This window comes from Psittacula echo (genome assembly GCF_963264785.1).
Source record: "Psittacula echo genome assembly, chromosome: 6".
In the NCBI taxonomy this organism is placed as follows: domain Eukaryota; kingdom Metazoa; phylum Chordata; class Aves; order Psittaciformes; family Psittacidae; genus Psittacula; species Psittacula echo.
In genome coordinates this window covers 77,243,873-77,270,439 of record NC_137743.1, presented here as the reverse complement: position 1 = coordinate 77,270,439, position 26,567 = coordinate 77,243,873, and the positions used below count along the sequence as shown (strand labels likewise).

General features: G+C 43.2%; 1 protein-coding gene across 1 annotated transcript in view; it reads right to left on the bottom strand.

Moving 5' to 3' along the window:
* TMEFF2 (transmembrane protein with EGF like and two follistatin like domains 2) overlaps positions 1-26,567 on the bottom strand; it is a gene marked incomplete at its 5' end in the record, with an annotated part of 127,021 nt that overhangs the window by 35,403 nt on the left and 65,051 nt on the right. The window contains one exon of the mRNA XM_080621543.1: positions 17,646-17,742. Coding sequence (XP_080477669.1) covers positions 17,646-17,742 — 97 coding nt within the window. The remainder of the gene's footprint in view (positions 1-17,645; positions 17,743-26,567) is intronic.

The window sequence follows — 26,567 nt, the reverse complement described above, 5'->3', positions numbered from 1 at the left end:
ATATTTTTAAAGGTGTTTAGATGCTTAAAGATGCATGCAAATACTTTGTGTGGGATTTTTGAAATCTCAGAGACCTGTCTCCCACTGATTTCAAAGACCATTTCAGAGCCCATTAGGCATTTATTTGCATCTTTTGATACCTTTCAAAGAACAAGGTTCCAAAATGACTTCTCTGGCCTCTTTCAGCAAAAGTGAGAAGAGAGCCAAGATTTTTCTCAACTCCATTCTAAAACGTTATCTGTGAGACCAACTTTTCTTTCCAGGCAAGATCTCTGTAGCCTCATGCTGCATTAAGAGGACACACCACATGAGCACCATGAACCACGCACTGCTTTGTGCTGATGTCAGATTCCTTGTGTGCAAGAACTGAAAGGGACAACCTCAGGATGACACTGTATGCTCAAGTCTCAACAGATCTCCTGTGTGAAGCCTGATGTTCAGGGATGACTAGATAGGTGGTGAAAAAACACCACAATAAACTTGTCACCTCAATCTCCTTGCTGCAGGGATCTGTGCATCATCCACTGCTTGCACAGTTTTCAGGGGACAGCTTCTAGCTTGCATCTGCACTTTCTTACTGCTTTTGCACTTTTATACTCAAATCCTACTTTAAGGCTGTACAATTAAGTCAACACCAAATATATGTCAGGAAATGCTAAAGGTAGAACTGCATCAGGAAGATTAATGTGCCTGGGTTGCTGACTGTTTATTTTACAGTGCTCATCTTATTAGGTAAAATGACAGTATATACAAACACATTTTTTCAAACAAGAGGAACAAGCAGTCTGCCGTTTCAACCATGCCCCCAAATTCCAGGAAAGCAAATTGCAGAGAAAGATGAGGGGCATTTACTCCAAAGGTGCATGGCCAAGCATACAGGGCCACAGAGCATAGAATCATAGAATCACAGAATGGTTTGGGTTGGAAAAGACCTTGAAGCTCCTCCAGCTCCAACCCCTGCCACGGGCAGGGACCCCTTCCACTGGAGCAGCTTGCTCCAAGCCCCTGTGTCCAACCTGGCCTTGAGCACTGCCAGGGATGGGGCAACCACAGCTTCTCTGGGCACCCTGTGCCAGCGCCTCACCAACCTCATAGTGAAGAATTCTTCATACCATACATCATCCTTAAGCAGGATGTACCGGTGGCAATAAATACAAAATGAACAGCACTTAATGTATTTGACTGAATGAAATCCTGAAGCCGTAGGTAAAAGTGCCTTCGCTTCTCAAAGTGTTATAAAATGCAAAAGTGGGACTGTCTCCTATAAATGAGCAGAACCACACTGTGACACCGCAGAGTGCACATGAGGTAAGAATCCTAATGGTGTTCAAGACTTCAGATCCTGGGGGACACAGGAATCCCATACCCCAAAGGGAGCCTTGCCCCAGCATTTCTCATGCCCAGAAACACCATCCTGCTCCTACCTAGCACCCAGCACTGGCACTTCCCTCTGACACTCACCAAGCAACCTGGCTCTGCCCAGGCTCTGCCTTGTCATCTTTCACAAGTGACAAAATTGGAGCGGCCTCACCCCTTTTGGCTGTTGGCTGCACCAATCCTGGGGTTCTCCCTTGGTCCCCTTGCCTGCATGGGGCTGGCAGCATGCATCCCACTGCCATGTAGCTTTGCCGGCTGCCTGCCTGCAGCTTTGTGGTCCCCGAGGCACTTCAGTATGCCTCTAATTTTAAGTAATTTGATCATTTGACCATTTTATCATCCTGGCTATGACTTCTGATTATAGTTATATCAATAAATCTATGTGGTTTCTCTGTTCCTAATTGTAGCACTGAAGAAAGCTTGGCAATATAAAGGCTGACTGAGCTTTCCTCGGGCTCAAGAAGCTGTGAGAAGGTCAATGAGGTCTCCTATGGGGTCACAGGATGAAACTGTACCCAAGAGCACACACAAAATGCATGTGCAAGGCTTAACTATGCCTTCTGCAGTCAGAAAAGTAGCTTTAAAAGCATCAGTGAGGAAGGAGTGCTTCCAAGATGTCAGCCGATACCCTGCAGCTCCCCTGAGGAAGGAAGAAATACTGAATGCTGTCCCACAGGTCCATTGCGTCTTTCAAGTAATGGGCTCATATGTTAATTGATTAAAATTTGGGCTGTCACTGTAAACAAGGCTCACTTTCTTATGTCTATTCTTGCAGGTCATTATGATAGTCTCTGATGAATTCTACTTCTTTTATACGCTTTATTTTATTCCATTTCATGTCATATGATGACAATCTTGGAGGAGCTGAACATCCAGGAATCCAGTTAGTTATTATGGGGATCAGGAAAGTAAAAAAAATCAAACCAAACTAAAATGACTGTCCAACAGGCAGACCTGGGCACCTCCTCAGGGGATTTCAGGCTAATTCCCCATGGCACATCCTGCAGCAACTGCTTGGTGACATTCCTGGACCCTCACAGGAGAACATCACATCCAGGAAGAACTGGAGGGTGTCTGCATACAGAAGTGCAGCTCTGCAGCTAACACGCTGTAGGAGCCCATGAGGCTTCATGCGGCAGGTAAGATGCTGGCAGGCACCTCCTTGCGCCTCACTATTGACTTGTGGGGTGCAAGCTGTTGCACTTCAGTCTTTGAGCTTCTGTCAGGGCAATAACGTAGTAAGTGCACTAAATAGCACAAGGGAACCCGCGTGCATATTGGGAGAGGCTGTCACTACTCCACGTGTGTAACGCACTTATCCCCTTCCCTATTAGGGAAATAAGAGCGCAAAGTCGACCAGTAGTTATTTCCTGCACAGATCTTGACCATGAAAAGATGCCTCTTCAGACTTCAGAGAGGTCTATGTCCCAGCAGTGATGGCAATGTGCTGCACCAGGCTGCTTGGCCAAGCTGGAGCAGCCAACTTGGCTTTCTGTTGAATCAGTCTCTGTAAAAATTAATGGGGTCAATAAACCAGCCATGGGTGAGTACACCGGTGAGTACACCGGCTCCTCACTCCCCACTCTTCTGCAAATAACATATGGTACTATTTTCTGGGCACAGAGTGTACCTTTGCCTGCAGAGAGCATGCTGCTGAAGAGAGGATTCACGGCTATGAAGGACTGTTCCTGGAGGGAAGAACTGTGTTTTAAGGAGGCATCTCAATAAAATGAGTGAATGGTTCTTTGCCTATGAAGTGTAGGGAAGTGCTGTAATTATATTTCCTTAGTTCATGAATAAAGTATAATCACTAGTGACACAGTGATGATAAAAAGAACCCCACTCCATGCTTTATCTTTACTCCTAAGACAACTGTTCAGTCTTTGTTTTCAGCAATGTATTACTGAAAAATGTTCTTTATTTTAAATTGCTATGCAATATCTGCACGTAGCATGAAGAAGGTTTCATGTGTAGCTCTGATGGGAAGGAAGGAGGATAAATGAGACAATGCTTCTAGAAGAGCAGTTTTACTGGGAACAGATGCAGGCGCATTTTTGTCAGAGCAGGATGGCGATGGCAGTTCTTCCCTATTCAACATCTTTTAATTAGCCCTCTGCAGTTTGGAAACCTGAGAGCATTGTTGGTACTACCTCTGTTTATTAAAGATTCATATGCAGACTTTGCTGGCCATGGGTCATTTGCTTTTTGGAACCAGAGCAACAGAAAATTGTGTCTGAGATATCTGCAAAGAAGTACTTAATGAAATGACTAACGTCTTCAGCCAAGTGTCTAGTTGATTATAGGGTCCAAACAGCAGAACAGCAATAAATCTGCCACAAAGAGAATTGTCAGTCAAGAAAAAAAGGCATAAAACCAGACAGGGAGCGAGAGCTAAAAATGTGAAAATGCAAATCTGGTGTTATTTTTACTAGTCAGAGCTCTGATATTTGAGCGCATATGCTAATTTGGTCAAGTGTGAGATCCCACCACGTCTCAGTGAGCACTATTTTACAGGGAAAGTGATGTTCCATTCTGCAATCACTTAAACATCGTAGATTTTCTCCAGGCAAAAATAAAAATAAAAAAAAAAAAAACAAAGGAAAAAACCAACAACATTTTGCAGCATAAACAAGCCCAAAGCATTCCCTTTACCATAAAACAGCGTATTAATAAAAACACGGTTGTTGTACGTTTATATTTCCACCAGAGACACTTCTTATCTTCCTCTGCTCCGAGTAGAAAACAGTCATCAGAAACTCAAAATTTCTGGTCAGATGTTGGTGTGGTCCTCTCCAAGCCCCCTGCCCTTCCGAGTAGGGCATTAAATGCACATTTGAAGCAAGCCTGGCAATATATGCCTGCATAAAGTGCCTGGCAATCAGTCCCAAATGCCTTCTCTATCATTTGGATTCCTGCAAGGTTTTTCTTTCTGGTACACAGGGCATCTTTGTTGACATTACCAGCAGGCAAGTTGAAATGAAGCCAGGCTGAGCATTACGCCTCAACATTTGAACATGCATTGTACTGCGGTTCAGCCACGTGTCAGGAGGCTGGTGGGAGCGCTCATTTACCCAGGCAGCTTTGGGTATGTTTTATATGTCTCAACACAACACCATGCAGAGATACTTGAACTAGCTCTAAGCGGGGACCTGCAAGGTTAACCAGGCTGGGCAGACCCAGCCTCTAGGAGCTCAGTTAGCCCATTCAGACTGCCTGTGTGCCTGTGGCATTATGCCTTGTTGCACTGCCTGCAACACCCCTTTATTGAGGAGTGACTGGTCACCTCTGCTGCTCACCTCTGCACCACATCAGTTATCCTCAAAGCTGCCTGCACACACAGACAGCTAAAATGGACTGGTCCAGAGGGCCTGAATGCATCTCCATTTCAACATCAGTCTCAAAAAGACCACATAAATACCAGCTTCTTCCTCTGCCTCTCAACCCATTTACAAGCACACCATTAAGCTTTACAGTATTCTCATGCAGCCCTATAGCAACAATAACTTGGTACTGTTATACCCATTTTACAGAGAGGTAAGTTTTAGCGTAAAGTCCTGGCACCCTCAATACAGAGTCAAAAGGGACTTTTGGTAGCGTGGCCGAGCTCAGGTACCTAACAGTGGCCTCTGCAACGCGTGGAGCACAGCCCAAGAGGATGGCACCCAACAGTGCTTCCAGCCAGGAGACAAGACTGCCCAGCATCATTGCCTGGCTTAGCATACAGTTGAACACCAGGTACACATACATATATATAGGCATATATATATATAAAATAGTATATACAAAATATATTCATAACGAACACAGGCACACAGTATTTTACACTTTCTATGAATCATACCCTACAACCTGCCTGGGCTTGTAAGAAGATTGAAATCCTACCACTGCACTCTTAAGAACATCATTAAAGAACAGCAGCGCCGCGTGTCTCCTTCAAAACAAACTTTGCTGTATTTTTGAGGTTGATGCAAAACTTTAGCTGCAGTGCAGAACAATAAACAATACATATTTTATAACAGCAGCACAAAAATAGCACGCAATATTTCTTTCCTGGTCCTGCTAGTGCTTCTCTTCTGCTTTAAGATCACAAGAGAAGAAAAAGAACAGCTTATTTTGAGTGCCTTCCATTCAATGTTATTTATTTATCTAATTTATTTCTCCTTTTTGTCCTTTGCAGCCCAGCTTCTGCACGAAGGGCTTTAGCATGTCTGCTTTTCACAGTGCTTTCCCTAGGATATTTTACCTATTTCAGCTGTTCAAATGTTTATCTTCACCAGGAGTAAAAGGAGAAAAGCTTTATTCTCTCAGGGTGATGCAACGCTTCTGCATGGCATTTCAATAGCATCCTGTTATTCAAACAATCAGAAATCACAGAGACCATGCACGGAATTATCAGCATACTGCATAGAGATTTTTATTATTATGTAGTGCATAATGAAAATGATTTGAAGAACCCCAAAGCATCATAACAGAAGGAAGCACTGAATAATCAGGTGATTTTGGGGGGATTTTTGACATCAAGAGAGCAAAATACTGTTTACTGGACATATGTCAAGCTAAAATGCACTAAAGTGGTGAATATATTTATTGATGCCTTTCCTTGCATACCAAATGCAACATGCTGTCAGAGTCTAGCTGAAGTGCAGAGCCAGGAGCTTGGGCAATCACCATACAGCTGCCATACTGCTGCTGCTTAATAGCTGGGAGTGACGGGCAATGCTTAAAAATATGTTTGGATTTTCAGAGCACGTTTGTTATGACAGCTCCCGGAGGTTGTTTCCAAACAGTTTAATGGACTGCTCCCAGAGCCACCTCTCCTTATAGCCATAAGGAGAGCCACCCAGGCGCTGTATCCTTCCCTGAGCCCGACCAGCTCGGGTGAGGAGCTGTTTCCATGCTCCACCAGTTTTCAAGGCTGGAGACTGCAGCTCATGAAAACTGCTTTAATCTGCTGTGCAAGACACTGCAACTTGATTCCTAATTCTCCTTTCATTTTTTCCCTGTAACTTTCTTTACTGAGTTCTCGCAAAAAACATCACAAACTTCACCTTTGCTTCCTTCTTACAATTCAAAGCACCAATTATAATACGACCTTCATCTGGCTTTCCTATACCTCTAGTGCCCTCAGCAGTACAGTGAATTGTATGCTAACACCTTTAAGGCAAAATAAATGTCTCATTTTACTATTTTTTTTTTTAATATCATTCCTATTTAAAGGAACTAAGTTATGTAAAACAGTCTTTGCTAGGCTGGATGCTTTAAACCCAAGCAGCGAAAATAGAGAATTACAAGGCTGATGACTGGGTTTGAAGACCAATGGAAAAACCCTCATGCTAGCTGTGTGACTAGAGAAGAAAACTCTAATTGTGTTCATATGCCAATTCAAGTATCTGCAGGTATCTAATGTGTGAAGTTTATTTAAAGCACATAGAATAAAATAAATGGCTTTTTATGGTTTGCCTACACTTGACGTCCTTCACGTTTCTATAGGCTGTGCTAAAACAAAGCTTTGCTGTTTCTCTCCTTTTGTAAACATTTGAGTCTGTCCTTCACGAACATTTTATCCTGATATTGTTTGCTCCTATCTGGAAGCCAGCTGAATAGTGAGAATCGTCCCCATAAATCCCAGCGTTTCACTCTGGCCTGCAACAGCCAGTGGGAATAGTCTGGTGGGAAGCAGGGGACACCATCTAGCTGTAGGTCCTACACGAACCTTGCCATGCAGGAAGGCTGGGTCTGCCCATGAAGAGCTGCAGCACCAGCTGGGACCAATGGCAGATTTCTGGTTAATTTGTTAAGCTACTTCTGCAAGTGGGAAGTGGACTCATTCATCACTGAGAGTAAAGGGATGATGGCCTTCTGACTAGTGGAGACCAGTACGCTGCAAGCCCCATTCCATGCAACATGTTAGCAATCCACCGCTGGTGGGGAAAGCAAGGCCTAGGAGTGACCCTCCTAAAACTAGTGAGAAGAAAGCAGAGGTAAAATAATCCTTCTTTGTAAAGACTCTCTCCACACGTGCAAAATCAGACTATCTCTCACCATCAGCTGCTCTGTGTCCTCAAATGTGTGCCTCCCACTTATGAGAAGACCCGCCTGAGGCAGCATCATCTGAATTGGCTGCCGACTCCAGGCTCCCCAGCTTGGTAAACTGACTTGAATTACAAAACAAGATCCAGTCTAGCGATTTAATGAAATTTTAGTAGGATACTTCCAGGCTTTCCTTCAGGCATTGTTTGCACCTCCTGCACAGGCAGGAATAAAGCAAGATAACCTCATGTCATCCTGCACAGCGGTGAAATGAGATCCTGGCCCATAGGTATGAGCCTGGGACCGGGGCAAATTGCTGCATGTGCGAGGAGAGAGCAGTAGTAACCCTCTTTTTCCTCAGAGCGTTCAGGTCTGTAGGTGAAAGCTGCTGTGCAAAACTAGGTATTATTACCGGCTGGGGATGCTGCCTCTTCTCTTGCTGTTTCATGATGACCACAGTCGCTGACTGCTTTTGGGAACAAGGCAGAAGGAAAGGTACTACTTCCAGGGAAAGGAAGATGTACGAATGAATGAAACGTGCCATCTCAGTGACGTGTCCTTGCCAGCAAACTAATGAGAGGAGAGTAACCGTCTGGGACACAGAGCAGCGGAATCCACCTGCAAAGGGATGCGCCACAAGGACGGGCATCCCTGGGGCACCCAGGCTTCTTCACATGGGAGAGCTTCATTACAAAACGGACAGGCTGACACAGCAATTAAGTCTGTATGTCTGCACACACAGGCTTTTAGCTGTGACTTGCTCATGGGAAAGGCCCAGGGCAGGAGATGGATGCCATGGGGAAGGGACACCTGTCACCCCGCACAGGCTGTGAGAGCTGAGGTCAGCCCTGCGCGTCAGCTCCTATTGAGTTTTCCTCAGGCTCATATTTAATGCATGGGATGTATTTTTAATCGCTTAGACGTGTGAACAAATCGTGGCCTTGATGTTCCTACACGGGTGTGTGAAGGAGCTTCCGACCTTCTGCAATGGATGCAGTTTTAATTTAATAGTTAACATAAAGTAGGATGGAAGACATGAAGCATTCTATTAAGACATTTGATGATAAATTGGAAAGTGCTTTCCCAGTGCTTTACATAGTTATTCTCTCTGCCGATCTATTTAGCCAACACATGTAATTCTGAGCTACAAAGTTGTATTCCTGCTTTCGTAAACATACTTACATAAAACTCAATAACAACACAGTCTATTTATTGCTAAAATGTTAGTAGGAAATTGGAAAAGGTATAAATACAATTCATTGCTGGTGATCTCCTGCCCCCTGAAGGCACTGCAAGGCTCCAAATCTTGCTCAGTTCACAGCATCATAAACCTGAAGCAATAAATGTCACTCCTTTCTTGATTGTGCATTAGGCCAATCAGCTTTTTATTGCGAATAAATAGGCCGTCATGAAGGCACTGCTCTGTTTACTACTAGGGCATGGCTTTGGCTCAATGGGGGGCCAGGGAGGAAGGAAGTCTTATTTTTAAATAACAAAAAGGGGAAACAAAATCAAGGGAGAAAAAGGTGCAAAAGCGCATTGCTCTCCAAGGTCTCTGCACATGCTCTTTCATGCGGTAATGCCCTGATGTACGCAGATGATTGTGTGTCAATGCACATTAATATCTGCTGTGCATTATCATATTATCCCTTATGTTATGTGTGCTTTCACAGGCTGGTGAGCTCGGCCTCTCCCAGCCGTGGGGGTACACAATGGAGTGGTGGCTTCCCCTTGGAGCACCTGCACCTCCCACAAAGCGTCAGGAGTGGGGCATGATCTTTATAACACCCTGTATTACAGCAAGAGCACAGAACAGTTCTGAAGCCATTCCTTCAAATGCAAATAAAGGTGTGTGCTCACAATGCTGCTACATTTTCCTGCCTAGGACTGAAATCCACTCACAGCTGGTGGCAGAGGAATAAAAACCCGAAATCCCTGGGTTCACTTGCTCCCCTGTTAAACTGCGCACACAACATGCTCTCTGCCATGCTGTCATGTGTGTATGTGGTCTATGGACATTTCCTGAACATAGAGAGGGATGCTGTGGATGTCTCACACAATGCCCAGCCCTTATAACACGCACAGGTCGACACTAACAGAGTCCACAGCCACACCACCTCGATGCCAGCCAAGCCGCTACCCCACACATCCTCCAGCTGTCCACACCATGCAGATGTTCAATTCACCTGCTCCATCCTGAGTGTGCCATTTTAGCCTCCAAGCCATGCAGAAGGAAGGCAGGTGAGGACCAGCTCCTTACTGTCCCCAAAATCCCCCCAAGCCCCAGTACATGTGCAGCCACTGCAGCTCCTCCCCACTGCTCAGCAAACAGCAAACTGGACCAGCTGCCAGTCAGCTATAGGTTTTGTCCCTGCTTCCACAGTCCTCTATCCTTTCCTGGCCCATCCTCCCAGCCTTCTCTACCATGACCACCCACCCTTCTATGTCTTCATGCCCCTCATCCACACACCACATGCTGAACCTAGGCATAGGAATCTTGGCCATGGAAACCTAACAGGAAAATCAGACCATTTTGAGCCACACATTTAAGATTACTGCTACTTTAAAAAGAAAAAACCCAACAACCCTCTAATGTTGACAGACTGATGATGTGACTAATTTGCGAAGACAAATGACAGCTCTACATGCCTTACAATCCTTCCTCCCCTTAAATTTTAGCAGGATTTGTCCTTTCTCCAACAGGAGCTTGGCATCAGGATAAGACAAGAAACCCCCTCAGAATCTCAGAAGTTATTTTTGGCTTTTCACAAATCAATGTTTCCTCTGGAGCAACTGAAGCAGTCAGTAGGCCAAATTCTGCTTTTAGCATCACAATTTCCAAGTTATTCCTTTGCACTCCGTGAATGATTGCGCATTTACACTCCAACAGAGTCTATTCGCCCTTCCACCAGTGAAAGGCTTCACTGGCTACTGAGACGTTACTGCATGGTTATGATACAGGGAAAGAACTTTAGTTTCACTGAAGTTAGTGGAATAACTTTCATTGACTTCCATAAGCTGGAAGTTCACTTTCTGAAACCAAACCCCAAGTCTGGATCAGCATCTGAAAAGAGGAACACAAGGGAAAAAAATCTATAAGCTTTATGACTGTGTAGGGTATTATCCCCTGGACACAGAGCGAGTTTTGCTGTAATTGCAGAAGATAACAAATATCTGGTTTATTACAAAACCAAACATTAGGGATCCTAGGTTTTGGATAAGATGGATGTATCATACAGGGTCCCTAAAAGACCTGCTTGGGTGAGTAGTACAGACAGAACACAATGTGGGTTTGCATTTATCTGAGAACATTTAGAGCTGTGATATATAGTGTATATGACAGACTTCCTCGATGTATAGAGAAAATATTGCCAATTTCTTTGTGTAGGCTGAATTATTTACCAGAGTGTTCCAAAGTGTATTGGCAATAAAACACTATGAAATATAAGTAACTCCAGACAATCTTGGGTTATGTTAAAACCATTTTTTTTTTTTAAAGAATGTTATTAAGAAAATAAATCCTGAGGATCTGGAAAGGCAGAACTTTCTCAAATGAACATGAGCCTCTGAAGGACTTCGTTGACTCAATGGATGGAAAGGTCGACTTCTCCAAACCATCACCCTAAGGGAGTTAGGAATCAGTCTCACTTCAAAATCAAATAGGCTGTTTTGGCACAGGATGAAGGCTCAAAGATGGTAAAGCGATTTTGTGAAACTTACCTGACTGGGAAAAAAAAGCTGTTTTTAACTAAAACCAGATATAATGTATGTAGAGTAAGAAGTTTCACCAGATGTCCAAGAAAGCCATGCTTTCCCCAACTTTCCAGCCAAGCCACTAGTAGTGCATTCAATTTAGAAGAACAAGGTGCTCATTCCTGCCTCTTACTTTGGAGGACTGGGCCACAGGGTTTCTTAGAGAAACCCTTCCCTTCCCTTGCTCTTTCTGCAGACTCATTGCTGAAAAAGAGGAAACACACAGTTTTGGCTTGACTTAATGTCTTTTACAAGTCAGTAGGGATTTTCCTTTGACTACGATTGCAGACAAAGCCACTTTTTCCTCTGGGCTATTGAAACTGTGCACTGAAAGAGTCCTACAATCTCTCAGGAGCTTACCAATGAGAAACCTGATAGGAGCTGTGGCATTCAGGAAATGCTCACCTGTGGACTATATTTTTTGACTCTTACACGATGTCTAGACAATGGCTGCTAATAAGCCTCAAGCTGTCACTCAAGCTGGAACCACTGCAGCTTTGTTCTTATTTGTGCTGTGGACAGCAATTCAAGCTAGAAATTTGTATTTTGCTAGTTTTCCCACTTTCATTCCAGTCCACCTGACCTTTCCTTCCACAGCCCAAATGAAAGAACACAGCCAGGCTCATGTTCTCACATTCACCTTCCACACCCCAGGCAGCAGATGTGGCTGACCACCCTCTTGTAAAAGCCATCACTTCACAGAGCATTCTTAATAATTAAAATATAACACATAGGTAGGTGTCATATTGTGTTTCCTAGCATTCCTGATGTTTTGTCTTTCATTGCAAATCCTTCATGGACCAATTTCCAGTTGCTCAGGCTACTTTTTTACAGAGCGCTGACTCTTAACCCACTGCATGGTATCTCTACAGGTATTGCAACACGGCATCTCAACAGTGACACTGGAAGTCCGCTGCTTTCTTTTTATTCCAAAATCTTTGAACCACAGAACACGTACCAAATGATACATTAACAGATCACAGAGCAAGAACTGAGCTAATTTCTGGGAAAGCACTGGAGTTACCTGTTACGAGGATGGGGCTAATATAAGTGACACAGGTGTAAGAAGGAGGGTGTAAGATGCTTGGTTGTGCAGTGCAGAGATTGCGTGCTGTGGTGCCTTTACTTTCGTCCTTAAACCCCTGCCTGGACTGTTAGTAGACATGACTACTAAGCACCACATGAAGATTTAAGCAGCAGCAGCTTCACTTCATGCCATAGGTATGATCTGAAGTTCAGCAGAAATTGCAAGATTGTGGGTTTTTTAATTATTTGATTCCATTTCTGAGCTTATTTGCACCAATGAGTATGTTTAGGCATTACAAGTAGTCATGAGTGAAGAGAAAGGAAAGCAGCAGAAAATGGCAATATATCTACTGTATAATACTTGGGACACTGCAGATGTTAAAGGAGCTCTTTGTTTCTGCATCTGGAACAAGTAGGTCACACATAGTTATTATACACACTGCTGAACATGAAGCAGCCAATACCCGTGTAATGTATGTGAGCTTTCAAACTACCTTTTAGTACTTTGTAGTAGTACAGCATCTTATTTGCAGATGCTCTGGTTGAGAGCAACTGATGGAAGGGGGAAGGGACCCAAAGCTGACTGACCTAATTGCTGGGTGGATTGAGAAGCTGGCAAAATCATTAGTTTCCTTTATATGTTTTCTTTCTATACTATAACAAAGATAAATATTGATTGCTAGAGCAATATTGATTGTAGGGGTCACTGCAGATGGCAGCTGCATGATTTGCACAAATATCTCCCATGTACAGCGCCTCTTATTTGCATGAGAAAGCAGTTTCACCCATCCTCATGTGTTTCAGACTGTTCACTTGCCTTATAGGAGCATTTACCCAAACTACATATATCAGTGATTAGCAGTGAAATATGAAACAAAGGACTGAAACTGTTCATCTTCTTAATACATTTTATGTGTGTGTATCTGCTGTGGGTAAGTGAAGTTTATTGTCCCAGCCATGCGGAAAGAAGAGCAGGACACAAGGGACCTGCTGTAATTATGCTGCCACCTCGCTTGGGAATACCACACAGCTGCACAGCACGCCTGAGACTGATGCTTCTTCCTTCACCCACCGATCTAGACACTGAACATGCCAAGCTCCTTTATTCAGGCCTGGATGTCTCCCTCCAAGGTCCGAGCTTCAGGTCATCAAGGACACAGTGTCCCCACGGAGTGGCTTCAGCGTCTTCTACTGAGCTGAACCTGCCCACTGGGATCCTTGCCCATTTGCAAGAAATGGAAAAGGCCTCTCCAGCATGGGCCAGGCTTGTGAGGAGGGAGAAAAGTTGCCTACCACAAGCATGCTGCCTATGGCAGAGCACAAAACCCTCTGCTCAGCCAAGGAGGAGTCCTTGGGGCATGTGGGAGCAAGCTGCAGGAAGCAGCAGGGGTATTTAAGTCCCTTTTTATCATGGGTGCAACCACCTGAGTGGCCCACTTCAAGGTCAGGCTCCTCCTGCCAGGGATACCACTGCTTCCCTTTTCTACCTGCAGACTCCAGCTGGGAGGAAGAGGAAGGCAGAGGAGCAATCTGCAGAGATGGCATCCTCACTTCCTTAGGTGATGCCAGGCTGCAGGGAAAGCACTCTCTCCCAAGCACATCATATATCTCTGTGCGTCTGTCTTATAACTAGCAAACTGCATCTCATTCTGGGCAATGCTGCACTTTGGGACTGCTGCTGGCTGACCTGCTGATATTGAAATTCAAAGGAAAGGCATGCATATTTAACCCTGATTCATCATTTTGACTTTGATTAACTGTACGAGTCAGAGGTTTGCAGGCTTTAATCTTGTTTAAGAAAATACTGCTGTCCTCTCTATTGTTGGTGTTTTCCAACAGGAAATTCAACAAAAGACTTTTTCCTATTATTTATCTCCTTCTACTTACTTGGACACATTGTGGACCCCTGAAATAGCTGCCCAGTATCTATCCAAACCATGGTCTGTCCAGTGCAGAGTGCTCTTATTTCCTCAGTGGCCCATAAGGAGGAGATTAGTAGTGGAATGCAGGTTTCTGACGTGGTTATGCACTGACACTAAGCCACTTCAGTAGATGAGCAGGCACTCCATTTGGTGAGTACTATTTATATACAGTGAGTGAGTATTTCATAGATGCTTTCTGGAAGATCTTAGAAATACACCATGGTTCAGAATGTTATGCTTCATTTTTCATTTCCTTTTAAGTGTATCTCTCGGGGTGTTGAGTAGCCCTGTCTTAAAAAAAAATCAATTATTCCTTAGCCAGCTCAGAAATAAAACCCAAAGTAAGCAACACCAAATGTCTGATTTACCAATAGATTGCAATCCCGTGCTAAAGAGCGTAGCCACTGCCCTGCTTTAAATATTCATGAAACCCACTGGTGCAAAATGCATTAAAGGTGGGAATAATGCCAGTAATACACGATCCTCTAAGTGACAAGAAGCTTTCACGTATTAAAGTAGCAAGATGTTAAAGACTTTCAACTGAACAGTCTTTGTTTTTAACCTAGAGAAAGAGATTCAGTAATGGAATGCCAAATTGCATTCACCCTCGTGATATTAGACCGCAGCATAGGATAATAACACATGTGTGCTTTACCATGGCGTGGAAAACCTGTTATTACAGTGGGTTCTTTTCTGCCTTTTCTTCATACTTTCCAGAAAACATTCACACACATATCTTACCCCTATGAGTAGCCTTCTATGTGCCCCCCCCCATCAGAATCCCAGGAGTCTAGCCATTAACAGAATGGTTTTACACAAATAAAAAGATTTTAAAATCCTGGTGACACAGTACAATAGCACAATTCAGCTGAGTGACAACTGGCAGTGAATAACAGAGATGAAGAAACAAAGAAAGAAAAAAGAAAGATTCAAACCAGAGACAAGGGACTGCAAAGTAACAGACTGTGGCAATGCAGAATAATGTTAATTGTCACTTTAAATCATCAGCAGCCCAACCACATCTGCTATCACACCTGTGCTCTCTTCTCTGATCTACTCTGGCACCCTAGAAATACTAGGCGAACAGCCAGCCTCCCATCTCCAGCTCTCTGCGGTCTGGCTCAGCTACTGGCTTGCATCCCTTTTACCTGGAATGGATCAGGCACTGACTCTGCACTCTCAAACTGGTCCTGATTGGTAGGGGACACTGCCAGTGGCTGGGTCTGGGCTTGACATCCCATACCAACAGGTCCCACAGAAACCAGGAACCACTGACCCCATTTGGATTACACAAACCTCTTCGCTCAGGTGAGATGCCTGTAGGAGCCCTGCTTGCATCTGAAATTTAGGCCACAAAAAAATAGCGATCAAATAATAAACCAAAATGTCTTTTCCCACTTAATCTATGGATATTTTCTGCACACCACATCTTGGCAGGGGAAGTGGGGGAATATGTCTATCTGGTGCCAAACATGGAAATTTAATTAATGTACATTCAAAAGAGGGATCTAGGACCTCCATACACAACCTGCTTTTATTCTAGAAATAAGAATAACAAAGAGCTAACACCCAGAAGGCTCATTTTGTAGAAAAACTTTTATCCAAGACTAATCAGGGGGCAGGGACAGGAAATCAGGGCTCTGTTACGGCATATGAAGTTGTTTACTTCAAAGCAGACCTCTAACAGGCTTTACATGGTCTTTGTACTTCTGGTTGGAAATCTGCTTTCCTGCCTTTTAACAGTCTGTCTAGTAGCATCTTCTTAGTAAATGCCCTTAACTGCTTCCTGCCCTGAGAAGCCTCTTCCCCTGCAGGAAGACCACCTGTCAATAAAGATTGAGAACTTCTGCTCCTGCAGTCATTACACTGCTCCATATAAGCCAAGTTGTTTCAGAAGGGAGGAATTAGATAGTGGAAGAGCTGCAGTGGGAACATTATTGGGGTAAGTTGGATCAGGCTTTTTTACCAAGCTATTTCTGGAAAAAAATAAACACTGCTACTCAGTGCTTATGATTAATAATGTTATCTTGCAGCTAATATTATTCCTTGCCCCTCTCTTCTGCCTTCCAATTTGGAAGTGCACTTAATTATGAAAACATGAGCACTAGACTGTGAATTTTGATATATTAATTTTACCATGGTTTTGTTTCTACACTGCACCACCAAAACTACCAAGGACAACCGGTCAAGGAGATGATGAAAAACCTGACACCTGCGGTAATTTTCTTAAGCAAAGTCAACATTAAGCATTTCTTCCACACAAATCTCATTACGTTGCTGCAAACCTATAACCCCGATGCATCTTGCTCCTGTTCAACACCACAATTTCTTTTGACGACTTGAGCCAGAGCAAGGCTTCTGTAGTCTGTTTGCTTGGTGTTTTTTAAATGTTATTAAAATCCTGGCAAGACTAAACCAAGATGAGCACAAATGGATGACCACGACCATATTCCTAAGCTTCTTCACCTACTAGCAGAAATGTTCATGATTTCATGCCTGACTAACAGTGCATGGATTCCTTGCCTGGATGAGATCCCCTGTCCAACACTGGCACAATTATCATGTTCACCATTCATTCATTCATTGACTCCTCTCTGCTCCATTCGTATCATCCAAGTAAGAGTTTGGCAATGCTGTTTTACTGACATCACACTGTCCAGCCTCTGTATCCATCCTTTAGCTACCATCACCCCACAGCTTCAGAAGACTCATCATTCAGACCACAGCTCTAACATTTGCATGAGTATTTTGTTGTCTCTCAAAATGTATATAAATTCCTTAGATAGAAATATGAGGCTCAGCATTAAGGCAGTGTTAGAAGTACAGCTCTGTGAATAGTGGCTTTTTTCATCTACTGGCTATTCCAAAATCACAATGAAATTATTAAAGTTGGCTGAATTTCCACGTTCACATAGTTTCTCGGTAAAATGAAAGAAAAAAATACATTCTGAATAGAGAGAATTAGTTCCTTTCAGCTTATGTGGTTAAGGTTTAAAATAATAAAAAATAAAACCAACCCTGAATACTTCTGAAGTCCTTTTTATAAAATACAAACTAAACCAATTTCCATTGAGAAAATGTTTAAATGTACACTCTAATTATTTCAAACATTTGAGGCTTAGGTCGTCAACTCCAGCAACTAGGAAAAAGCGAGACAGATTTCCCAGCGCTTCTAGTGCCATACATGAATTAACATGATCATAATACTAATGATACTGTTTAACCGGAAAAGCTTTAGGTCAATTATTTTTCCCAATTCTATTTTTACCAAAGTATAAAGCTGTAAAAGCCCAGATGGAATAACATAAGTTATAACAGCAACAAAATGGATAACTCTGTTTCTAGACTTCATGTTCCAGAATCGTAAAACAGACTGGTTTATACATTTTTTCAGGGTAATAACCACCTCAATCACTTGTTGATGAATCTCTGGGTGCAGAAAATTAAATAGCTAATATTTGTAATGCTTTCTAAACCACGGTACCTTTAGATAATACAACATTCATTAAAATAGAAGAATAGACCAAATTACTGTACCAAACATCCTCTGCATCTTCGTCACACTCTGCCCCAAACTGGCAAATGTCACAGGTCGATGTCTCTTTTTGATTGGTTTCACCTGAGCCTTCATTGACTGTTTGATGGAAAGCAGAAAAATACACATTAGTAAAGACAGCACTGTAGCAAAGCACTTCTCTCTAGAAAAATCTCTTCACTGCATCAGCTTAATGCCTTGCTCACAAAGTTGATGGCTGGCCAACAGACAGTGTTTCTGAGTGGGACCACCACAGAGATTTCCATGTTGGTCTGTGATAAATTCCCTAAATATATTGTAGAGTTAGAAAGGAAACTGGAGAAAGAGCCTTCTTCTTCCTATTCCACTTAAACAGTGACTCCTTCAGCAGCCCGGGAAGGTTCTGTGACCATTAAGCCTCACTGCTTTGCTCCCTGGGAAAATAATGGAGGTATACTGATAGCATCACACTCTGCCTTATGTCCTGTACCAGTGAAGGCCTTGAGATGGACCCCAAGGGGATGCTTTCCTCGAAAGTGTTTTGAAATCACCTGCTGTGTGGTGCAATCTAGCCCATTCCAAAGCAAAACATTTTTCTCTTCAGAAGCACAGCTATGAGCCCCAAGGACTAGTTATTGCTGGCAGGGAAGATTTAGTGCTGTCCAGAGGAGGGGATGATCTCCAGCATAGCTTAAATCTGAAGCCAAGAAAAGTCTATGTCTGCAGTTGTGTAAGGTTCGTATCTGGCCCTCAAGTCAAAAAACATGATGGCACTAAGAGGAAAATAGAAATATGGGTGTAAGAGGACTGCAAAAAAATATCAGCAGACGAGCACTGAAAAAGAGAAAGAGCCCACTAAGGTAGGCACCAAGAGGAGGGGTTCTTAAAAGATCCAAAAGAAATATCATCTGCATTTGTACGGAAGTATATAAGTGCTTTTTGGTATCTTTTGAAAGATGCTGTTTTCTAGCAAGACACCGTACCTGGCGATATCCTTCTGCCAGTTACAGAATAATTAAACCAACCAGACTTTAAGCATCAGTTGGCTCTAACTGATGTTATCTGCATAAACAGCCTCTGCAGTGTCATCCTTTCATTCCTCCTTCACCTGGAGTCAGCACTGTGGTACAGGCTTATAGCACATTTAGGTCTAACCTACCAAAGCTGGTAGACACGCAGAAGTGTCTCAGTAGCCTCAGTGACATCACCTGTCTGATGTTGTATATCCCCTGCATGGGACCATTCACCTGGTGTTAGTGGTTAACCAGGTAGTTAAGGCTTTGAATAGGCTGGTTTTGTTAGTTACTAAAGAAAGGGAAAGAGTCCCAGGCTTTCACAAGGCTGTTGGAGGAGAAAGGGCTTTTGTCCCTACAATGTCCTAATGCCTGTTTTTCAACAAACTTGCTTTCTTACCCTGGACAACTTATTTAACCTCTGCCATGTCTCCCACTGTGTGAAATGGGAATAATACCATTTTCTACCAACATCACAGAATATGGAAACAAGTATACTAAAAGATTACTATATGCTTAGATATTACAGTGGTACAGACTACAGAAATACCTAAGGGGGACAGTTTGTCTAAGAAGTTTTTTCCTGAGGCTTCTTCAAAGGAAGAGCTGGTATGGAATCACAGAATGTCTTGGAAGGGACCTTAAAGATCACCTAGTTCCAACCCCCTGCCACAGGCAGGGATGCCTCTATATTTAGGTATGTGCTGTGCTGCAGCAATTTCTTGTCATGCTTGAATTTAAACTATGTTAAATTGAAAACAATTCACCTATGATGAGCATTATGATTATCCTAAAAGGAAAAAAAGAAAAAGAGGGTTTTGACCTCTTTGTACAAGTTTGCTCACCTTTATATCCATAAAATCCGTGCCCAAAAAACCAAAGGGGAAATTCAGAAAACACGCTAGATTTTTGTCCTACTGCATTGTCAGGCTTTGCAAGGAGGCTCTGAGCTGTGGTTTTGGTGTTTCCTTAAATGACTGAGGAACTCTTTAGGCTCACATTTTATTAGAGGTGAAGGTGTATGAGGGTGGACAAGGTGTCCGAGTGCCATGTCCTCACGCCATTAGCATCTCCATGTGCCGCCTGTGTGATCCCGACCCAACAGCACTGTGAGGCTCCTGCTACTGTACAGCTGCTCCCCATTCCTCTGCAGCTGCATCCTGCCCTGTGTTTTTCACTAAGTTTCATTTACGTTTTAAATATAGAAATCTTTTCTACTAAGGAGATAACTTTGACAGCCAATCTTGACAGGGGGTTTCCAGTGGTTAAGATATTAGGCACAATAGGTAATGAATGACTATATGCAAAGGACAATGGGACCTATGGGCAGAAGACTTCTTACAACAGCCAAGCATTTCTCACCTACCAGGAATATGACAATCACTCCACTTCAGGAGGGTGAGAATATATGGAAAAGAGCTATAATTTCTTTATTTCGTTATTCTGCAAATCACTTCCCTTGCATTTCCTTTTAATTAAAAGCATATGCCCTATTTTTTTCCTCCCTGTAACGTTTCAGCAGGTGTGGTGTGATCAGGGGCTTCACAAGGTTCCACATCACAAGCCCAGTAAAACAGCGACTTCCATTGTTAAAGGAAAGCATTTGAAAGGTTCAGCATGTTGAAGTAACTGATTTAGATAAGACCATCCATACTAAAGCACAATGCAATTCATAATTTCTACTAGAAAATAATAGGTCACGGCTTCATATTTCTCTGAAGAAGCTCTGCATCCAGCCATCTATAGTCAATGTGCACGTTGTCATTAAATGGCCAAGCATGCAGCAGTCTCGATTAAAAGAAGACAGCTGTTTATCTCTCTCCCTCTCTGTTTTCAGATAATAACCACAGATAATATTATCTTTACATTTCCTTGAGGTGTTTTTTCTCTCCCTACACAAACATACACGCTGGCATATGTACCCACACCCAGGACTGACACACAGGACTTGTTTTCTCCATGCTGTGCAGATAAGTGCTTTGATAAATCCAGACATCTTAGAAAGAGTTATTTTCCCAACATTTCCTGCTGGTTTTTAGCTTGAGGTCTAGTGAATGTTCATTTTCTAAGGTGACTCTTTTTCCTTTTTTTATTCTCCTTGCTGCACTTGCTGATTTGCACTTGACTTCATATCCCAACTAAGAAGAAAAAATGTTAGCAAAAATAATCCAGTTTCTGGATTCCTCTTCTAAAAATACAAGGAGCACAATTCTCTTTTTTTCTCATGCACATTATGTAGTTAACATATTAGCAGCTGCTGAGTTTTAACACCAAAACCTTGTAGGAGCATAGTAGGGCTCCAAGGAAGCTAATCACCGAAGCCCACCACACAACTGAGATGTTAAACTGCAAGTTCCTATTTGTATTAGCGAGATTAGCAACTTCCAGAGTTCAAGGAAATGTGCTAACATGGGTTAGGAGGTCACTAACATTATCTGAAAGTCACTTCAGGGACTACCTCTATCTCCTAAGCAATAAAAAATCTTTAGCTGGGGAAGACACCACACACAATATACAGAGTCAATGGGCTGTGGTAACCACAACAGCTCCTGTTTTAATCATTTGGTCCTTTTCTGGCCTCCTCAATGCACTCGCATCAGATAGTTGTGGTTTCAAGAATCTGTATTGCTTGCAAGTCCCACGGGAAAGAAACCATTTTCAAGACATTTTCTTTGTTTCCACAGATGAAAAAACAGACTGAAAGTATCACCAGTAAATTGGTCTGACTCTGTGCTCACCTCCTGCAATATCAGACGAAAACCAGAAGTCCTAAACTGTCCGCCTGATGTAGACACAATCTGACTTGACTCCTTATGGTGGGACATCTTTACTATTGTAGAAAGAAAAACAAAGCTTGCCCTAGCTCATCCTAGCACTTGTCTTTAGCTATAAAAATCTAGGCAATAACACAAATCATGTCGAGATGAGGGTTGATGGCCATTTTTGTATTTTGGAATGAAAGACAAAGTGCAAATTAAAACGAGGAGAAGAATGCTCTTCTGAGCAGCTGAGGTGATCTCACCACATGCTTCAGTGCCAACAGGAGTGCTCTGGGCAGGTGACAAGGGAAGTGGACGAAGTGATAAAGCTCTGAGAAACCAGGGCAGAGAAGCCAAGAGAATTTACTAAATGTGTTAGAGCAAACACTACCTGCACCTCTACCAAATGGCTAACGCAACTCACAAACTCGACCAATAAAAGCCTAGATGCTGCAAGTGACTTATCTCTAATCAATAAGTCTTTTTTTTTCCTGGAAGCATTAGCTCAGTCAAAACCTACAAAGTGAGAAAAATGAAGGGTGTGAAACAGGAGGTCGACTCACGAATGACTCTGCTCTTGAAGCCTGGCAGAGGCTCAGAACAGCATTACAGTCGAAATGAACAGAAAATGGCCTGCCGTACCGGTGATAAATCCAAACTCCAACATGCCTTGTTCTGCTTTACTCCTGCTGCACGGCTCCATCTCAATAAATACCAATTTGCTCTCTCTCACACACACAAACATGCTGGGGAAATTACTTATCACATAACAAAAGAACAGAGTGTCTCTGCCCAGCTTGACCCAACTCGGAACTTCTCAAGCAGACCTGAAATATTCTGCTACATGCCAATGGGCCTTTGGTCTGTTTCTCCATCCCACCATAGGCCAGCCCTTGAAACCACCTTTCTGCTATCATTGAGCAGGTTACTTAAACAGCATGAGCATTGTGCCATACCTGAGCTGGCTGCCCAGGAAACCATACCACCTTTCCAGACTTTATACTGCTTCAGGTCCTATCTTGGGTACCTTCATGCTGCCTTTCTCCACCAAGTGCTGGAAAAGGTTAAATTCAGTGTGATGCAAATACCTAGCAAGGCTTTTGGGGAGGAACTACATGTATCCAGCAAGCTCATACAATGCTGATAAAATGTCCTCTTATCTTCTTTCTAAAGACCACGTAGATACAGCCTGGCACGTTTTTGATGCCAGTCAGACTCAATTTGCAGTGTCTTCCGTATTTCTCCTGTGACTCTCAGGTTATATTTTTCCTTAAAATCACAGCTGGTGGTTTTATATATCATGTTTATGTATCATGTTTATATATCATGTTTATATATTGAGATACTTATCTCAATGTATAAAGATCTCAGCTTCTACGCATATGTGTTTGGAAGGTATGTCTAAGCTTTAGGGCTGTGGAGAAAAAGTTTGTGAGTGTCATAAATACATGAATACCAGAAATTATAATTTTGTAATTTTTAAAACCTAATTCTCCTTCTGAAACAGCTCACTCTTGTGCAAGACCCTGTGCTGAGCTTCTAGCACCTTGTGCTGAAGGCTCTGATCCTGTCCTGAATACAGGCTAATAAGTGCAAGAAAACAGTGTCTGGGAAGTGCCCTGAGTCCAGTAAATAACTAGTACAAAAACTGTTCCACAGTATTAGTAAGAGCTGCTGCTTTCTCTAGCTCAGTCTTTCTCTTTACCTCCTGTTTTGCTTCCTGTCGTGCCTTCCTTCCCATTCTATTTTGGCTTCTTCCATTTCCAAAATTTTCAGTTGCAATTACCCTAACAGAGGGCCCAGCACTGAGCAGCTCTGGCAGCTCTGCAGACAAGGTGCTACTGTTGTGAGAAGCATGGGCAGCCTGCCTCTCACTTTGCACAGCTCAATGTCTTGGAAACCTTAGAAGCCCCCTCCATCTGTCACCCAGTGCAGGCGCTTGGAAGCCTCACCTGATGGGATGCGCAGCCTTCACGCCCTCCAAACCTCATTTACTGGGGCTAAAGTGGATGGGAACAGTTTCATAGGAGCTGCATTGCTCCTTTGCATCTATCTGACTGCAGTTCTCTCCCTTCAGCCTGCACAACTGGAGGTCTCCAAGAGCACCCAGGTCTAAGTCAGGACATGATCCCCTACAGACTTCAGTAGGGACTTGCCTGTATTTGTACAACTGTGGCCAGAAGGGAACAGATTCAATTCTTACTCAAAGTTTATTTATTCTAAACAAACACCATTTGCTTGCTTCTGCCTCATGCATATCCCTGCTGCTCCCATGGTGCATTTGATAAAAAATTAAATACGATTAGTTGAGGCCAGTTTCTCCTCGCAAATATCTCTAATGGCATTTCAAAAGGAATGGCTCATTGAATAAAACCCTATTGTAAGCTTCCTGAATACTGACATGAAACAGCTGTGATTATTGCACCCTTGTGCGGTCCCCCTACAAAATTTGAAGTTTGCCTGCTGTATATGGGATGCCAACACTGCAGATTTATGAAGGTGTACAATGACCAGCATTGACAGGATTTGCCAGCTTGAGGAAGAGGAGGCTCATTTAATTCTGCCAAGAGCTTCCCCTCATAAACAGCTTTGAGTAAAAAGCCAAATATCACATGGGGACTATTCATCTCTGCCTTGCATTAATTTAATTTTAAAGAGAAATCACTTCCTTGCAGGAGAATTTTCAAGGAATAGATACAGCTTGTTGTAAAAAACATGCCTGCAGTGCTGCCAAAGCTTTTGTGGCATCAGTCCCTGCTCTCATGTATTTCAGTATGCCCAACAGCTCGAACAAAACAACCAAGTGGACATGCCCGCTGCTGGATGAATGCAACACGACGGGTCACCAATCAGGACCATTATTAAAGGAGACCACTGCAGTCCTAATTGCAAGGACCAGAAGATTTTCCACGATCTAGGAGAAATAAAAAAAGATGATGTTTGATTGCTTCCTCAGGTTGACTTGCCTGGCCGCACAGACCACTAAACCTCAGTGCTGTGTCAAGGGAGATGGGAAGCCATAGTGCAAGGAAGTACCCAGTACCATAACACTTTTCTTATTTGTCTGAAAAAGAGCCATCGAGTGTTACTCAGGAGGAGTTAAATGTGAGCTGCCTGTCTGTAAGTGCCAGAAGGGAGGGGAGCAGGCCAGGCTCAAAACCCTCTTCATCCCTTCTGTGGACTGCCAAACACACTGTCCCTGCAGACCTGCAAAGAGCCCCAGCATCTTCAGGCTCTGCTGAAAAGCAGGGCCTGGTTCTATCCCCTCCTCTTCCTCTTGTATGCCTGGGCAGAAGCTGCATCCCCTACTGCCTGAAACAGTAGTTTACTGCTGGATACCTTATGTTTGATGCACTAAACACATGACACAAAGATAGTCTGATGGGCAGAACATATGGACTACATGCTGCAACATTGCTCTCACAGCAAATTCTATCAAGCAAATAGTGCATTAGATATAGGTTCAGTAGGAGGAATATGAGTCAGCAGTGCCTCCCTCTGCAGGAGAAGATGCTACAGTTGGACATAAACCACAGAAATTACCTGCCAGTGCTTTCCCTGACCTCTGTCAAGAATCTGCATCCCACCTGGGGTTCTAAGCACTTTTATTCATTCTAGGCAGAGAGGAACCTGGATGACTGAGTTTAGAGAAATTCAGTGAAAAGAATACAGAAGGATCCAACCCATGATTTCACAAAGCCTACAATAAGGAAGCCCCAAATGGGTGATGTGACTTTTAAAGGCTTTCTGCTCCGAAAGGGTGCTTTTGCCAGCTTCCTACCTGGCGGAAAGATTAACAGAAGGCTTGAATGCGAACCCTTACAGCTGCTCATCTTTCAAGAAACAGAATGAAAGGAACGAAGATAAAACCTAAAAGAGCTGTCTAGCATCCACTTGTTGACTACTTCAGTTTTAAAGTCTTTGTCATTTTGCTATTGATTTAAGTCTGTGTATCCTTTTGAATATTAGTATGGCTAGCAAGATAGCAACATCATACATAAAAATGTTCTTTATTCCAGAACAGATGAAACTCCCAGTGGTAAAAGAAGATTTAGGTATCTCTGAAGATTTCTTATCGCTGTGCAACATAACTCTCTAATGGTTCAGTGCCTTGGAGGGTCATCTGAGATCACTTATCACATAAATCAAATAGGTGGCAGGCTATAAGAGCTTCCGCCTATAGCATTTTCATGTCTTTGCTTGCAGACATCAAATCTATCTTTTAGGCAGACTATAGAGGAGATAATATGCCACTCCATTTAAGCCACTGAAGAAACCCAAATCTGGGTATCAGACAATTTTAGGAAGCTGCTCCTAGTCTTGACTGCATCACAATTATCTTGGGAAATGGCTGGTTTTAAATCCTAAAACGTGGACCGCAGACACTGGTCCTGGGTCTAATTTACACTAAGGCTTCAGTAAATCACTCTGGCAATAGAAGGGAGTGCCAGAGCAAGTGAAAGTCTAATTTACTTTATGTCCCATTTACATAATCAGGGTAGTGTAAAGTGACTGTACTGTAAAAGTGACTTGGGTCTACCTTTCACTGAATTCTACAAGGAGCGCTGTTTTCTTCTCCCACTCCCCTTTTCTTCTGTGTTATCACAGAATGGTTAGGGTTGGAAAGAAACCTCCTACTTGCAACCCCCCTGCCACGGGCAGGGATACCTGCCACTAGAGCAGGTTGCTCGAGGCCCTACCCAACACTGCCAGGGGCGGCGCATACTCTTCTCCTTTCTGTTTATGTTGCTTATTTCTTCAGTGCTAATGCAGGTTATACACATGTAACTGAGAGCTGGGGCTGCCCCAGAGCTCAAGAAGTCAAGAAGACATGTGCTGAGGTCACGTTCTGTGATGGGGGTCTCAGGAGGACGCAGCGCAGTCAGAAAACTGGCAGTCAAACCCCATGTCCAGCCAGGCTGTCCCCTTGTGGTTGGGAGCCATGATAGATGGCTCTTTATCTGCCTCTTCCTCCACCAGCTCAGCAGTCAACCTGCATATAAAGGGTAATCCCCAGTCCCCCTCCACAGCTCCTGACACAGAAGAACTTAATATTTCTGCAGTAGCACTCCCCAGTCTGCAATTGTCACCGCTGTGCTGATCCTCCAAACCTGTACAACCAGGCTTATCCCTGTGTTTGCTCTGCTCCTTTATGAGAATTTCCACTTAAAAA